The following is a 13,403-nucleotide window of genomic DNA, read 5'->3' as shown; positions in this document are numbered from 1 at the left end:
TTAAAATAAAAGTTACACTTTAATTTAGCCAGGACATGCAACCCTGGCTTTGGTAACTTTCTTGTTGATATTTTTTTCTCTTTAATCCCAGACAATCCATTTAAAGAAAAGCTGTAATGGGAAGATTATTAATTGATAAAAGAGAAAACAAGGCAAGTAGGTGGGAAAGTGTATAGAAATGATTGGCCTTCATCATGAAGCATCGAGCGACCTGTACTTAATTTGAACAGTTATTCTGTGCTGACAGAGTCCCTTTAATGATCATGTTACAAAAACACAAGCATGGGCCTGTTAGGATACATAGTTGATGATCCAAAAGCAGTAAACAGTCCCTTTAATGACAATATCTTAGTGATTCTCAGAATCTCCAACACTGAGACGCAATGCACTATGTGTACTATGTGCAGTTATAGAAAGCTGGATCAAATGACTCTCCAGAATTAATCAAGTCTGTACACTGAATGCCATGAAAACTCATGGATTCTCAATCCCAACAGGAATACATGGGGCATAATGAGGAAATGTATTAGAGCAGTAATGGCCTCCTACACTTGTCCAATCCTTCAGGGATGAGCCGTACTGGTCTGCACATTGCTCCATGACACCGCAGACACTAGTATGTGTGAATCCATGAGTTTCTATTACTTAAGTGCTATACGACTTCAAGACTACGGCTCGGAGTTATACAGAACAATATGCCAGCCCTAGAATTACATGGGCCCGTACTGTACCGCCATATGCTCCATCTTACAGATGAATCCTACCCAGGCGCCTGACACTACCAGGAAGGTGGGGGTCCCCGGACACTACCGGGAGGGAGGAAGGGGGGCCCCCGGACACTAATGGAGGGGGTCCCAGGACGCTGGACACAATCGGGAAGGTGGGGGGGGGGGGGGTCCCCGGACACTAATGGAGGGGGTCCCAGGACGCCAGACACTACCAGGAAGGTGGGGGTCCAAGGACGTCGAACACTACCGGGAAGGTGGGGGTCCAAGGACGCCGGACACTACCGGGAAGGTGGGGGTCCCCGGACACTAATGGAGGGGGTCCCAGGACACCAACGAGAAGGTGGGAGTCCTCGGACACTAACGGAGGGGGTCCCAGGATGCCGGACACCATCAGGAAGGTGGGGGTCCCGGGACACTAATGGAGGGGGTCCCAGGACGCCGGACACCATCAGGAAGGTGGGGGTCCCGGGACACTAATGGAGGGGGTCCCAGGACGCCGGACACCATCAGGAAGGTGGGGTCCCTGGACACTAATGGAGGGGGTCCCAGGACGCCAGACACCATCAGGAAGGTGGGGGTCCCCGGACACTAATGGAGGGGGTCCCAGGACGCCAGACACCATCGGGAAGGTGGGGGTCCCCGGACACTAATGGAGGGGTTCCCAGGACGCCGGACACCATCGGGAAGGTGGGGGTCCCAGTACGCCAGACACCATCGGGAAGGTGGGGGTCCCCGGACACTAATGGAGGGGGTCCCAGGACGCCGGACACCATCGGGAAGGTGGAGGTCCCAGAACGCTAGACACCATCGGGAAGGTGGGGGTCCCCGGACACTAATGGAGGGGCTCCCAGGACGCCGGACACCATCAGGAAGGTGGGGTCCCCGGACACTAATGGAGGGGGTCCCAGGACGCCGGACACCACCGGGACGAGGCCCACTTAAACTAACAAAGGGGACAAATCTCATGGACCTGACGCCAATTGCTGACACACATCTTTATGACTGGATCTCTACACTACTGAATCAGGGGCCTCAGGACTGAGAGATGCCACAGACAAGCGAGACACTGAGGATAACGTGGACATGGCTGGCACGGCGCTCTCAGCTGGATGAGGGGAGTTTGCGCCTAGTCTAGGAGTTGTGCCCAGCCGCCGGGCTCCTGACATCCACACACAGCGCAGCCGGTCACTTGTAGCCCTGCCTGCGTCTCCGGCTGTAAACAATCCCTCCCCCGGTGTGTGAGCGCTCCATACCCGGCTCTCACTCCTCCCATCCTGCCTCTCGACTCGCTCTCACTTTCTTAGCCGCTCCATGGTTCCGTCAGAATCTCCTCCCGAACGACTAATTACCTCACTTCCGGTCAGCTTCCCGCACGTCACTTCCGGTGGCACGTCACGTGCGAGCTTTAAAGTGTTCCCCGGGGCTTCTTCCGCCGCATATACTCCGGTGTCCGCCGCCGGCAGGTGATGTGCTGTGTACAGTTAGCCGGGGGCTGTGTACATTCCCCTGCCGCCCCCCACCCCCTGTCACCTCTGACTCCCTGAGTGACGGCTGTCACCTCTCACTTTTCCCTGTCTGCAGGTCGGAGTCCAGCATGAGAACCAACAGAGTGTACAAGCTGGTTATCCACAAGAAGGGCTTCGGGGGCAGCGGTGAGAGCATGCACACGACCGTACATGAGGCTGAGCGCTGGCGGCAGCAGGAGGGATCCATGTGTGGCCATTCATGTGATCACACTTTGGAGCTAGTTTGTTCATGTCGGCAGCACGTCCTATGTTTACATACATGAGGGGACGTGCTGCCGAGCAGCAATGATGATGTCCCCATATAAGATGCCGCCACCATCGATCTCATTGGAAGCCCCCTATACATCAGACAACCACCAGGAATGAACGTTCAGTCGGTTCTCGCCCTCTCTGGTGCACCATGCCCAAACCGCCAGTCAAAGGCTATGTGCACACGATGCGGATTTTTCCGCGCAGAAACACTGCAGATCCGCACTGTGATGTACAGTATAATGTTAGTCTATGGGAAAAAAAAAGCTGTGCAGAAAAATCAGTGTGGAATTGCTGTGGATTTCGAAGAAGTGCATGTCACTTTTGTGCGGATCTGCAGCGTTTCTGCACCCCTCCATAATAGAAATCCGCATTGGGAAAAACTGCAGAAAATCCGCACTTAAATCCGCAGCTGTGGATTCTGCCAGGAGATGCGTATTCTGCACCTCTTTTGTTACGTGTGCACATAGCCTAAGGCTAGATGCGCCAATGCAAGTCTGTGGGGCTGAGAAAGTCGCGGATGCCATATATGAGCTGTCCATTTTTACTGTTTGATAGAAGCTTGAGAAACCTTCGTCAGTTATTTTCTCAGTTTTAGATATTTCTAATATAATGTCTACCTTCCATGAGCTGAGGATTGTTCCCCTGCTCACACAAGCACACTCCGATTATCACCATCACTTCCCCATGTGCAGGAATAGCTTTGAAAATCCAGCAGGATGGCGTTGGACACATCCGATCTCCACCGTTGTCCTGCAAGTTCATTGCTGTAATATCACCCTGTTTGGGACAACCTGGATTCCAGATATATCCTGCAGCCATATTCTGTAGAAAATAAAAACAAAGCTGTTAGAGCACAGTTTTTATACGATCAGTCAGACTAAAGCGGTTTTATTTTGCAGATGATGAACTGGTAATAAATCCTAAGGTTTTCCCACTTATCAAGCCGGGAGATATTGTAGAGATTGCCCATCCCAATGATGAGTACAGGTAAGAAGATAGATGGAAATGTGATATTCATGGCAGATCAGCAACCTTAGCAAAATACATGTGGAGTGTGGTATTCCTGAAGCTGTCCATTGGTGGAATAAATTGTAGCTGGGGTTCGTCCAAAACACATTTTATGAACGCTATAATTGACTTCTCTCTATCCATCAAAAAGCAGTTTACCATTATAAGGTTACAGAAAGTAGAGATCCGGACTGTGGTATTCTGTGTCCTTCGCCTGTGTAGTGGGTGACAATCGGCAGCGTTGTACGAAAAGTCACACTTTGTAAACTATGCCATGTTACACATTTTACTTTTGGTTGATGAGTTGGCTAGACTTAAGGTACCTTCACACTAAGTGACTTTACAAAGATATCGCTAGCGATCCGTGACGTTGCAGCGTCCTGGATAGCGATATCGTTGTGTTTGACACGCAGCAGCCATCAGGATCCCGCTGTGAGATCGCTGGTCGTTGCTGAAAGTCCAGAACTTTATTTCGTCGCTGGATCTCCCGCTGACATCGCTGGATCGGTGTGTGTGACACCGATCCAGCGATGTCTTCACTGGTAACCAGGGTAAACATCGGGTTACTAAGCGCAGGGCCGCGCTTAGTAACCCGATGTTTACCCTGGTTACCATTGTAAATGTAAAAAAAAAAACTACATACTCACATTCCGGTGCCCGGCGTCCGCTTCCCTGCACTCCTCCTGCATCCTGTGTAAGTGCCGGCCGTAAAGCAGAGCGGTGACGTCACCGCTCTGCTCTGTGGGAGATGCTGGAGATGTTCGGCGCTGACACAGGATGCAGGAGGAGTGCAGGGAAGCGGACGCCGGGCACCAGAATGTGAGTATGTGTTTTTTTTTTTTTTACTTTTACAATGGTAACCAGGGTAAACATTGGGTTACTAAGCGCGGCCCTGCGCTTAGTAACCCGATGTTTACCCTGGTTACCAGGGGACTTCGGCATCGTTGGTCGCTGGAGAGCCGTCTGTGTGACAGCTCTCCAGCGACCACACAACGACTAAACAGCGACGCTGCAGCGATCGGCATCGTTGTCTGTATCGCTGCAGCGTCGCTTAGTGTGATGGTACCTTTATGCTTTTCTTTGTTTGCTAAGCTCTCCATTGTTTCTTTGTGTCTTCAGTCCTCTTCTACTGCAGGTAAAATCACTTAAAGAAGATTTGCAGAAAGGTAAACTTTGCTTTTATCGGTCTTGATTACTTACTCGCTCGTTTTTTTTTGGATATATTAGTGACCTTTTGTTTTCTCCACAGAAACTGTCAGCGTTGATCAGACTGTGGCTCAAGTGTTTCGGTTAAGGGCTTATCAAGATGTCCATGTCAATGTGGTTGACCCAAAGGTACATTTGTGCTAGAATGCGGAGGACGTGCCCCAGGGACATTCTTAAAAGTAAAACGTTTCTTTGTCAGATGTTGAGCATGGCTTTTACAATTCTGTCCTAGTAATAGACTTCAATCTATCACCCTTTTGGTGAAAGTACCCACTGACAAGTGTTTGTAGTTAATTGGACGTTTACTACACAGCTTTACATGTAATGTCCCTCTTCCCATATTTGTACCCATAGCGCATCACAAGTTGTCTTCACTTGATAAACTTATAGGGAATGGTATTGTCAGTGAATTAATAGGGTTGTCATATTGGCATATAATGTGTTTCTTTTCGTCCTCTATAATGCTTTTTTTTCTTTTAACATTGCTGTCGCCTTAGGAAGTGACACTTGACTTGGTGGAGCTGACTTTTAAGGATCAATACATAGGCCGTGGAGACATGTGGAGGCTGAAAAAGAGTTTAGTAAGTTGTGCGAGTGAAATAAGCAGATTGTGAAAATAATGAAACTCGTGTTTGTGTGAGGGTGGTTAACAGTTTGTATAGAAATTACATGCCCAGCTATTGCCTGCAGTGCTGCTTTTTGTGTCCCTCTAAAGCAGAGGTCCCCAACGTTTCTGACCTTGAGAGCCACATTCAGCTCTGAGAGAGGGTCGCAAGCCACATTCAGCTCACGCCCCCCTCACAATAGTGGCAACCAAAGCCCCCATCACAGGAATAATGGTAACCAAAGCTTTTCCACAAAAATCAATCACCCCAAAGCAGTATACAAAGATCCAGGGGTTCCTACAATACCCCCCATTCAGTTTTCTCCTACAAAGCACTCCCAAGACACTGTCACATCCAGCTTCAAACACCTCCTCTGACAGGTGGTGTCATCCTGTCTCCAGCGTACCATAATTAAATCATCTCAAAACACCTGAGACCCTTATGTGTGCATCAACATCTGCTCTTCTGTGCAGGGCTGCTCACAAAATTCACCATTTTCAGATTTGCTCTTCATATGTTTGCTAGAACTGGAGCTAATGCACCACGCTGACAGACAGCCGCGAGCCACAATTCATGGGATGGCGAGCCACATGTGGCTTCCAAGCTACAGGTTGGGGATCCCTGCTCTAAAGGAAAGGCAGACATAATGCACCTCTCTCATAATACAATCTAACAATATGACCCTTCGATTGAATAAATCAGTGGTGCACATTATTTTTTAATGTACCTTCTATTTCGACTCATTCCTTGTAGCATCCTTCTGTGCTTACTCAGTATGTTTCTAGTGTACCTACATTATTCGTGTCTTTACTAGTGATGAGCGAGTATACTCGTTACTCAAGATTTTCCAAGCATGCTCTGGTGATCTCCGAGTATTTTGATGTGCTCGGAGATTTAGCTTGTGTCGCCGTAGCTGCATGATTTGTGGCTGCTAGACAGTCTGAATGCATGTGGGGATCCTCTAACAAACAGGCAATCCCTGCATGTATTTAGACTGTCTAGCAGCTGCAAATCATGCAGCTACGGTGACACAACCTAAATCTCCGAGCACATCAAAATACTCGGAGATCACCAGAGCATGCTTGGGAAATCTCGAGTAACGAGTATACTCGCTCCTCACTAGTCTTTACATATCTGTAAGTGGCTCCCTGGGTGATATAATTTCTTATGATACTTTATAAGCCTGTTCTGCCTCTTTCTCCCCACAGTGTTGCATAGTATGATAAGCTGATAACTGCTTGGCTTCTCCATGTGGCCAGCCTCCTGCCTTATTCTCCACCACAAGCTCTAGTTGTGGCAACTAGTGATGAGTGTGCTCGTTACTCAGGTTTTCCGAGCATGCTCGGGTGTTCTCCGAGTCTCTTGGGTGTGCTTGTAGATTGTTTTTGTCCCCGCAGTTACATGATTAGCAGCTGCTAGACAGCTTGAATACATGTGGGTATTCCCTAACAAACAGGCAATCCCTGCATGTGTTCAGGCTCTCTAGCTGCTGCAAATCATGCAGCTGCGGGGACACAAACATCTACAAGCATGCCCAAGATACTCTGAGAACACCCAGGCATGCTCGGAAAACCTGAGTAACGAGCACACTCGCTCATCACTAGTGGCAACCAATCTCAACCTCTTAAATATCAGCGCACCAGATTCGAATAGTGGTGAACCTATTGTCAGCCTGTGTATCTCCAGCCTGTCTTCATGTCTGATGTTTATAATGACTGTTTAGGATTAACAACCTGGGAGTTCATTCCATGGTAGTCCATGTGGACAGATAATCTATGATCTTTATTATTTAACTAGATGGTGGCCCGATTCTAACGCATCGGGTATTCTAGAATATGTATGTAGTTTATTTATGAAGATTTTAGAATAATACATTGCATACACAGGAATCGGCCGGCCGCGACCAATTAGCGAAGCGTGGTTCAAATCCCGCACCAATTCGCGGCCGGACTGCGCCTGTCGCTGATTGTTCGCGGCCGGCCATGTAGTATATAACAGCCCACGTAGTAAATAGCACAGCCACGTAGTATATAGCACAGCCACGTAGTATATTGCAAAGCCACGTAGTATATTGCACAGCCACGTAGTATAGCACAGCCCACGGTGTATAACAGCCCACGTAGCATATAACACAGCCACGTAGTATATAACAGCCAACGCACGCACTGTATAGCACAGGCCACGTAGTGTATAGCACAGGCCACGTAGTGTATAGCACAGGCCACGTAGTGTATAGCACAGGCCACGTAGTGTATAGCACAGGCCACGTAGTGTATAGCACAGGCCACGTAGTGTATAGCACAGGCCACGTAGTGTATAGCACAGGCCACGTAGTGTATAGCACAGCCCACGTAGTATATTGCACAGCCCACGTAGTATATTGCACAGCCCACGTAGTATATTGCACAGCCCACGTAGTATATTGCACAGCCCACGTAGTATATTGCACAGCCCACGTATTATATTGCACAGCCCACGCAGTATATTGCACAGCCCACGCAGTATATAGCAATGTGGGCATCATATCCCTGTTAAAAAAAGAATTAAAATAAAAAAATAGTTATATACTCCCCTTCCGTTGGCCCCGGATCCAGGCGAAGCGTTTACCGACGCTCCTCGCGCGCTCCGGTCCCAAGAGTGCATTGCGGTCTATCGAGATGATGACGTAGCGGTCTCGCGAGACTGCTATGTCATCATCTCGCGAGACCGCAATGCATGGAGCGGTCACCAGAGAGACGCGTGGAGCGGGAAAGGCCTGTTTTGGATGCGGGGGCCGACGGACGGTGAGTATATAACGATTTTTTATTTTTTTTATTATTTTTATCATTAGATCTTTTACTATTGGTGCCGCATAGGCAGCATCAATAGTAAAAAGTTGGTCACACAGGGTTAATAGCAGCGGTAACGGACTGCGTTACACTGCGGCCCGTTACCGCTGCCATTAACCCTGTGTGAGCGCTGAGTGGAGGGGATTATGGAGTGGGCACTGACTGCGGGGAGTAAGGAGCGGCTATTTTGCTGCCGGACTGTGCCCGTCGCTGATTGGTCGTGGCCGTTTTGCCGCGACCAATCAGCGACTTGGATTTCCATGACAGACAAAGGCCGCGACCAATGAATATCCGTGACAGACAGACAGACAGGAGGACAGACGGAAGTGACCCTTAGACAATTGGTGGCCCGATTCTAATGCATCGGGTATTCTAGAATATGTATGTATGTATATAGCAGCCACATAGTATATAGCACAGGCCACGTTGTATATAGGAGCCACATAGTATATAGCAGCACACAGCCCACGCAGTATATAACAGCCAACGTAGTATATAACACCGCTCACGTAGTATATAGCAGCCACGCAGTATGTAACACAGCCCACGTAATATATAGCACAGCCCACGCAGTATGTAACACAGCCCACGCAGTATGTAACACAGCCCACGTAATATATAACAGCCCACACAGTATATAACACTGCCCACGTAGCATATAGCAGCCACGCAGTAGATAACACAGCCCACGTAGTATATAGCAATGTGGGCACCATATCCCTGTTAAAAAAAATAATTAAAATAAAAAATAGTTATATACTCACCCTCTGTCGTCCAGCGAAGCAGTCCCAATGCACGCGTGGCTGCCACCAGCTTCCGTTCCCAGAGATGCATTGCAAAATTACCCAGAAGACTTCGCTTTCTCGGCGGACATCGGAAGATGAGAATAGCAGGTTTTTTGTTTTTTTATTATTTTTAACATTAGATTTTTATACTATTGATGCTGCATAGGCAGCATCAATAGTAAAAAGTTGGTCACACAGGGTTAATAGCAGCGTTAACGGAGTGCGTTACCCGCGACATAACGCGGTCCGTTAACGCTGCCATTAACCCTGTGTGAGCGCTGACTGGAGGGGATTATGGAGCGGGCACTGGGCACTGACTGGACGGAAGTAGGGAGGGACTAATTCTCAGCCAGACTGTGCCCATTGCTGATTGGTCGAGGCCTGGTGGCCTCGACCAATCAGCGACGCTGGATTTCCAGGACAGACAGACGGAAGTGACCCTTAGACAATTATATAGTAGGATCTCGCGCCTCTGAACGGAATCAATTTGCATGGGCACCTCCTCCACCTCCCGAGATGTTTTACCTGCAGGCTCTTTGGAAGGAAGGGAAAAGTTAGACACACGGTTATATGCAGCAAACTTCTCCTGCCTACGCTCAGTAAGGCGAATGTCTATGCGCACACAATGCTGTATAAATGTCTCTAGCTCTTGTGGTGACTCAGAGCGGGCTAGTTCATCTTTTACAATACTAGACAGACCCCTTTTAAAAATAGGCAATTGTGCATAACTGTCCCAATTGGTATCTACCGCCAATCTCCTGAATTCAGTGGCATACTCAATAACAGAACGTTTAGCCTGGCGTAAAGACAACAAAGCAGATTCAGCGGTTGCACGGCGATTAGGGTCATCAAACATTAATGCCATAGCGGCCAAGAAATCATCCAAGTCATTTAACCGTGGGTCACGAGACTCAATCATCGGATTCGCCCAGGCGAGCGCTCGTGAGGTCAGTAGCATTATTACACACAATACTTGGGATCTATCAGGTGAACCTATTGTCAGCCTGTGTATCTCCAGCCTGTCTTCATGTCTGATGTTTGTAATGACTGTTTAGTATTAACAACCTGGGAGTTCATTCCATGGTAGTCCATGTGGACAGATAATCTATGATCTTTATTATTTAATTATTCTCCAGTCATTGCATTGTCATTTTTTTGTAATATATGTCAGTACTAGGGATGAGCGGACCCTGGGAAGTTCTGATACCTGACACGAAATTTAGTCCAAAATTTTACAGAACTGTACCATCAGAACTCTAACACCCTTTGAAAACAATGTAGAGTTAAATCTCTCACACCTTTTTATTTGCTTCCTTCTCGCCCAAACACTATACTACAGAGTGGGGTCAATTCTCAGTCCATGCCCCTTTAAACTGCTGCTCAGCGAGATCGAAACAATTTTGTGTACAGGATTACGATCTGTGCAGAGCATTCAAAAAATGTTTATGGGACTTTCCCTGTGTTACCTTCTGTGCGCTCGACCCCCCTGTACTCAGACAAGGAAACTCCTGTACACTGTGATTCAGTGACCCCTGTTACAGCTAAAGGGCGCTGTGTGTGCTCCTCGGGATATGCATGGAGTCGTATCTGTGGTTATAATGATGGTGAAACAGTGACTGGCAGAATTGTGAACGGCCGATATTTGTCGCAGAGGGAGGAGTCTGCGCTGTAAGCCTGGAGTAATGTTTTTGTTCTGGGACCTGTAGTCCCACAAGTGTTTGTATAATAGTCAAGGGAGGCTTACAGGGCTCGTTATGAGAGCTGGACGGGTCGAACTAGCCACACACAACTCCCATCTATGGGAGTGGTTACAACTACATAATGTGACCAGGGTGTGGGTCATATGGTCGGTAGTGATTCCTGCGTAGGGACCTAAGTGGTCTCTGTAATGGACTGTGTGATCCTGGATGGCTTGTGTGTTGGGAGGTCCTGAGTGTGGACTGGATCCCTGAATAGCGCACTGTGAGGCCATGGATCTGAAGACCTGTGTGTTGGGAGATCCTGGGAGTAGGATCGGATCCCTGTTAAGCGCACTCGGAGACTTGTGTGTTGGACGATCCCAGGTGGGGAAGGACGTCCTGAATAGCGCACTGAGTGTCCTGTGTTGGAAGTCCTGGGAGTAGGCTTCCTTAATAGCACAACCTGTGTTGGAAGTCCTGGGAGTAGGATTCCTGAAGAGCACATGGGAAGGAGTGGAGGCAGAGTCTGCAACGACACTGCACTGGAGGAGCTACAGCCCGTCTGAGGATCTGAACTGTCAGGTGGCCTAGTGAGCAAGGCATTGTCCGGGATGGTGATCCCAGGTTGGCAGCTTCCCTGCGAGAGAGAGGATTGACAGGAGGTCAGCATGTGGAGCAGGAGATAGACATTTTTGTGTGACTGAACTGGGGCTAGATGAAAAATAATAGTTAATAGGTCAGGAGGATTGCACACCTGTATGAAATTGTTATAGGTGCAAAAATAGAAAACTGAAAATGGGTATGCTATAAGTTTTGTTGTTCTTGTGTTTTTTTGTTTTTTTTTTAAATAACAAAGCTGATCAAAGGTGGTACAGGCTCTTCTCCAAAACTAGAATATCATCAAAAAGTTAATTTTTCTCCTTCACCACATTGGGGACACAGGACCGTGGGTGTATGCTGCTGCCACTAGGAGGCTGACACTAATTAAATACAAAAAAGGTTAGCTCCTCCCCTGCAGTATACACCACCCACTGGCTCTAGAGACAGCCAGTTTTTGCTTAGAATTCATAGGAGGCACACGGGGTCTGCTATTCAGACCATACTTTTTTATTTTATTCCTTTTAATTTTTCTTTTAACATTTTTCTACGCGGAAGGGGCGACTGACCCTTTCAAGGGGCCGTTCTCCCCCAATCAACAACAGGCGAGCACGGGGAGTGTCGCCTCCCCGTACCCTCTCCTGCAACGCAAGTCAGACCTGAGCTATACTAGGGGCGACTGTTAACTTTAGGGCACCGGTCTCCCCGCACCAGCAACCAGAGTGTCATCTCCATGTACCCCCTTCTGAGCCAGGCCACAGCCAGACACAGCCCTGTTCCATCCTAGGGGAGTGAATCCTTAGGATACACAGAAGCTCCTATGGTGTCCATGCTGCTCCCACTGCACCACCACTGATACAACAGTGGCATTGTTGCATGGAGCTGATCAGTTCCTCTCCACCTCCCCCATAGAAGAGGACGGTGGATAAGAGGGTCCCTGCACCGTCCATTTCTTACCTGCACCAGGCAACGCCTTCCATCCAGGCTCCGCGGTAAGGAGTCGGTAGGCCCCGGCTTCGGCCTCTGCTAGGCCGGAAGATGGTAGCTCCGCCCACAAGCGCGTGACAGCGCTGGCGGTACCGCCCACCTTCCTAGCACTTCTCGTTCTCCACGAGAAAAGCTTTCTTCTATTCTTGGCAGCCATCTTACACGGAGCTGGCACACAGGAGGACAGGACTGCGCTCCAACAAAGGCGACTAGGCTGTCTCAAGGGCACAAAACCTGGGTAAGTGCTCTGCACACTTTCTCCAGGCCTCTCCTTATCTTTTACACAAAGGGCTCTGCTCTTCCCTGCAGTATATTCACATATACATTGGAGATAAAGGTACAGCATGTCCTTACCTAAGACTTCCAAAAAGGCCACCAAAACACTGTTTTTCACCTCATGTACCTCCTGTCAGGCTGCGTTACCGAGCCGACACTGCTCTGCTCTGCAAAACATGTGATACCAAATGCACTCCGGAGCCCCCCTCCACTACCGATCCTGTGACTAGTCCCCCTGAGTTGGTTGCATCCCTATCACAGTCCATGGCTTCCTTAACCAAGGCCATTGAGTCCCTTCAGGATCCCTCCAGGAGTGGGGACACTAATCTGTCTGTCTCAGATGATTCCCATACATCTCTAGAGCTGTCGGCCTGCAGGGGCCGTCCTCGCTTAAAGCAAACACAGGCATCTAGGAAACGGATACATAGCACGTCTCCCAGGCCCTCTGGTGCCTCGGCATCCATGAGCTCTGTTTCTCGCTCTCCCTCTCCAGGCTTTGATAGCTAACAAGCCTCTGAGTACGAGTCTAAAGGGCCCCTTGACTTAGAATCTCCAGGTTACCAGATAACAATAGATAGTCTCATAGGTTAGCAAAGATCCCGCTTCTGCACACGCGGATAGTGCAGTGTCCTTTAAAAGGGCTAATCGTCCTCATAGGGTGTTTGCCAATCACCCTGAGTTCCAGGACATAGTTCGGTGCCACAGAGAGCGGCCCGACAAACGCTTCGCAGGACAGAAGTCCCTTGAGGCCAGATATCCTTTCCCATCAGACTTCCGCAAACAGTGGGCAGAATCCCCTCCAGTGGATCCTCCTGTGTCCCGTTTTGCTTCAAAAACTCTTCTGTCCTTGCCTGATGGATCCTCCATCGGGGACCCCACGGATCGCCTAACCGACAGCCTCGCCCGTCCGATTTTTGAATCATCAG

The 13,403-nt window shown here is 48.9% G+C and overlaps 2 protein-coding genes across 12 annotated transcripts in view; one reads left to right on the top strand and one right to left on the bottom strand.

Annotated features, from left to right (window-relative positions):
* PRR14L (proline rich 14 like) overlaps positions 1–2,195 on the bottom strand; it is a 61,152-nt gene extending 58,957 nt beyond the window's left edge. Inside the window, exon 1 of the mRNA XM_077294111.1 lies at positions 2,078–2,195. The gene's annotated coding sequence lies outside the window, so the exon portion shown is untranslated. The remainder of the gene's footprint in view (positions 1–2,077) is intronic.
* Positions 2,062–13,403, top strand: part of DEPDC5 (DEP domain containing 5, GATOR1 subcomplex subunit) — a 171,723-nt gene continuing 160,381 nt past the window's right edge. For all 11 annotated transcript variants that reach the window (XR_013223698.1, XM_077294210.1, XM_077294177.1 and 8 more), the window contains exons 1-6: positions 2,062–2,191; positions 2,310–2,380; positions 3,406–3,493; positions 4,634–4,680; positions 4,764–4,849; positions 5,218–5,301. Coding sequence is in view for 10 of the 11 variants with exons in the window: in XM_077294210.1 (XP_077150325.1) it covers positions 2,323–2,380; positions 3,406–3,493; positions 4,634–4,680; positions 4,764–4,849; positions 5,218–5,301 (363 nt within the window). In the remaining variant the exon portion in view is untranslated. The remainder of the gene's footprint in view (positions 2,192–2,309; positions 2,381–3,405; positions 3,494–4,633; positions 4,681–4,763; positions 4,850–5,217; positions 5,302–13,403) is intronic.

This window comes from Ranitomeya variabilis, chromosome 1, assembly GCF_051348905.1.
Source record: "Ranitomeya variabilis isolate aRanVar5 chromosome 1, aRanVar5.hap1, whole genome shotgun sequence".
NCBI classification, from domain to species: Eukaryota; Metazoa; Chordata; class Amphibia; order Anura; family Dendrobatidae; genus Ranitomeya; species Ranitomeya variabilis.
The sequence above is the reverse complement of the archived record's forward strand: the minus strand, read 5'-3'. Positions and strand labels throughout refer to the sequence as shown.